Raw genomic sequence first — 2,759 nt, 5'->3', positions numbered from 1 at the left:
TTGTAATTCAATGCATTACAGAAATGTAGTGGAGTAGAAAGTACAGATACTTAATGTAAAATGTAGTGGAGTAGAAAGTACAGATGCTTAATGTAAAATGTAGTGGAGTAGAAAGTACAGTGGAGTAAAAGTCAAAAGTATCCATGATGAAATCTACTTAAGTAAAGTACAGATACATGAAAAATGTACCCATGATGAAATCTACTTAAGTAAAGTACAGATACATGAAAATTGTACTTAAGTACAGCAAGAAAGTACTTGTACTTAGTTACATCCCACCACTGGGGAGCAGGCTGTGTCATAAAAACAAAAATTTAAAGAGTTTTAACATTTAGGCTATATATTTCTAACGATGTTAGACATAAAGCAAGCTGAGAGATGCAGAAATTTAAAATAAATGAACAAATAATTAAATGTACCATTTTTCGGGCGGTATGTCTACTTTTTTTTTTTTTTAGCTCTGACTGTTGAAAATAAAAATTAGGAATTGCAATCTTAAATTGATGCTTCGTTATTTTAAATCAGAACTAATCGTCATTAGTTTCAGAAAATATTCCTGGTAATTGGAGAGGACCATCAATGCCTCAAGGGCAGATAAGAACTGAAATGGCATGCATGTGTAAAACAATGAAAACATGGCCAAAACAAACTTTTGATAAGGTTATAATAATAAAAAATAAATAAGACATCCATCCTTTTTCTTCACAATTTTTTATTTATTTATTTTTTATTTATTTTCATTTCCAGGTTGTGGGAAAGCTGGTGTCCATCACTGTGTGAGAGATGGGGTACCGTAGAGGTCACAAGTCCATCAGGGCTATAAACAACATGACAACCACTCCACTGAACCTATTATGCATGTTTTTGGTCTTTGAAACCAGAGTTCCCCGAGTAACTYCATACAGAAAGACTCCAGGACAGGAGGCAAACCTGCAAACGGATAACTGAGGGGTGACAACCACTGCTCCACCGTGCTGCCAACTTAAAGCAGGCTTAAAACCTTTAACTCTTAATTATATGTGAGCTAGACAGACAGAAACATAGACTTAAAAATGAGAAGTCCAGCAGCAGTGTCATGTGTGGACAGTGCTTTGGTCAGAGCTAAAGCAGCTGTAAAATATCCCATTTGAGTCCAGCAGAGGTCACCAGAGGGAGGACACCAGAAGGACAATCAGTCTGCCTGGGAAAAGCCCTGTCTTTTCAAGGTAAAACCAAAACTGCACTTTATTTAATTAGAAACCTCTACTCAGAAAGCTAAAAGCAAATTTGACAACTGGAAGTTGGTTGAAATAGTAGACATGCTGACATATTTTAATAAAAGTAGTAGTGCAGAGGATAAATAACCTGAAGTCATTAATGGTTATGGATAAAGCTTTCAGAAACCAGAACTCAATCCATTTTTTTCACCAGAGAACATCACCCGGAAACACTCTTGATTAAAACAAATGCACATGTAGGTTTTACCTATATCATTGTTTGCTTTCAAGATACCTGCAGTTTAATTTGCATCATAGTTGAATATTTATATGTGATGTAAAAATAAACATATATCATGAATAATGATGCAATCTAAGATATCTTTAATAAGGCTTATATAGAACTATTTTTTATTGTGAAATTCCTTTCATCTTAAATTGGAGCAAATCATCGTAACGCGATATCTCAAATAGGAATTTTGCCAATTCAAAATCTCATCAGAGATAATTTAAGCAAAAATGTCCAGTCATAAACCCATTTCAGATATCTGTGCGGTGCAGCCGATTTTGTGTTAAAATGGCCTGCCATACATGTCCTACATAAAGGTGAGCTGGGAGGTGCTGACGTCAGCTTCTATTCAATCTGCGCGTCCCCAAGCAGCCCCACCTGACCTGTTGTGCCACGTATCAGTTCGTTTGTAAAATAATTTCGTGAGGGGTTTGTGTGGGTGAGCAGCCAAGTTTTTAAAGACTCTTTTCTTGTGTTTCTGAAATATGTAAATAAATCACACGTTTTTTTTTCTGCAAACCGTGTTGAGCGCAGATGATTACCTTTTATGTTATGTCCTATCTCTTAAAGTTARAACGTTTATTGGCTTTGTCTCTTTAATTTAAGACACATACACATTTAAAAAYCTGCTTATAAATCCATTACAGGCAGTGTGCGAGGGGCGGACAGCCGTGCGGCACACCCTGGACAGGTCGCATATCCATCACAGGGCAGAATCTGCTTATTTCAAAGGAAAACTCAGAGGAGGATGAAACATTTCTTCAGTTTCAGCTTTTCTTTTGTTGTTTTATCACACCAAGTCCTCTGCACTGAATGCCTAAATGAAGCCAAGGCTCCAGGTGACATCATTATTGGAGGATTGTTCCCGATACATGATGGTGTTGAAGCTGGAAGTGGCCAAGAAAAATGGACCTGTAACAGGTAAATTGTTAAAATGTTGCCATATAATGGGGGCGGGTATTGATTTCCTGAATCATCAACAACACGAATGTTATAATTTGGATTATTATATTTTGACTTAATTTGAGTCAAATTTTCAGGCTAAATAATCTTACACATTCTGAGAACAAGATGATTATTCTTACACAATCAATTCTTGTTTAGTAAATCAGTCTCAAAACGAGATCAAAAAGACTTTTTGGCTGGATATAAGATTTTAAAATGGTTAGATGGACATTTTTTAGCAGTGTGGCAGCTGCTAAGCTGACCAGAAAGAGAGAGCATTTGGGTTTAGCATTGTAAAAATGGTAAAACGGTTAATATTAACATATTAG

General features: G+C 36.0%; 1 protein-coding gene across 1 annotated transcript in view; it reads left to right on the top strand.

The window, feature by feature from the left end:
• Window positions 1-1,708: 1,708 nt before the first annotated feature.
• LOC106519999 (G-protein coupled receptor family C group 6 member A) overlaps window positions 1,709-2,759 on the top strand; it is a 4,375-nt gene continuing 3,324 nt past the window's right edge. Inside the window, exons 1-2 of the mRNA XM_014011890.1 lie at window positions 1,709-1,924; window positions 2,137-2,406. Of these exons, the coding sequence (XP_013867344.1) occupies window positions 2,234-2,406 (173 nt within the window). The 5' untranslated portion in view covers window positions 1,709-1,924; window positions 2,137-2,233. The remainder of the gene's footprint in view (window positions 1,925-2,136; window positions 2,407-2,759) is intronic.

Source organism: Austrofundulus limnaeus, unplaced genomic scaffold, assembly GCF_001266775.1.
Source record: "Austrofundulus limnaeus strain Quisiro unplaced genomic scaffold, Austrofundulus_limnaeus-1.0 Scaffold86, whole genome shotgun sequence".
Taxonomy (NCBI): Eukaryota; Metazoa; Chordata; class Actinopteri; order Cyprinodontiformes; family Rivulidae; genus Austrofundulus; species Austrofundulus limnaeus.
This window is presented reverse-complemented; position numbering and strand designations above follow the sequence as displayed.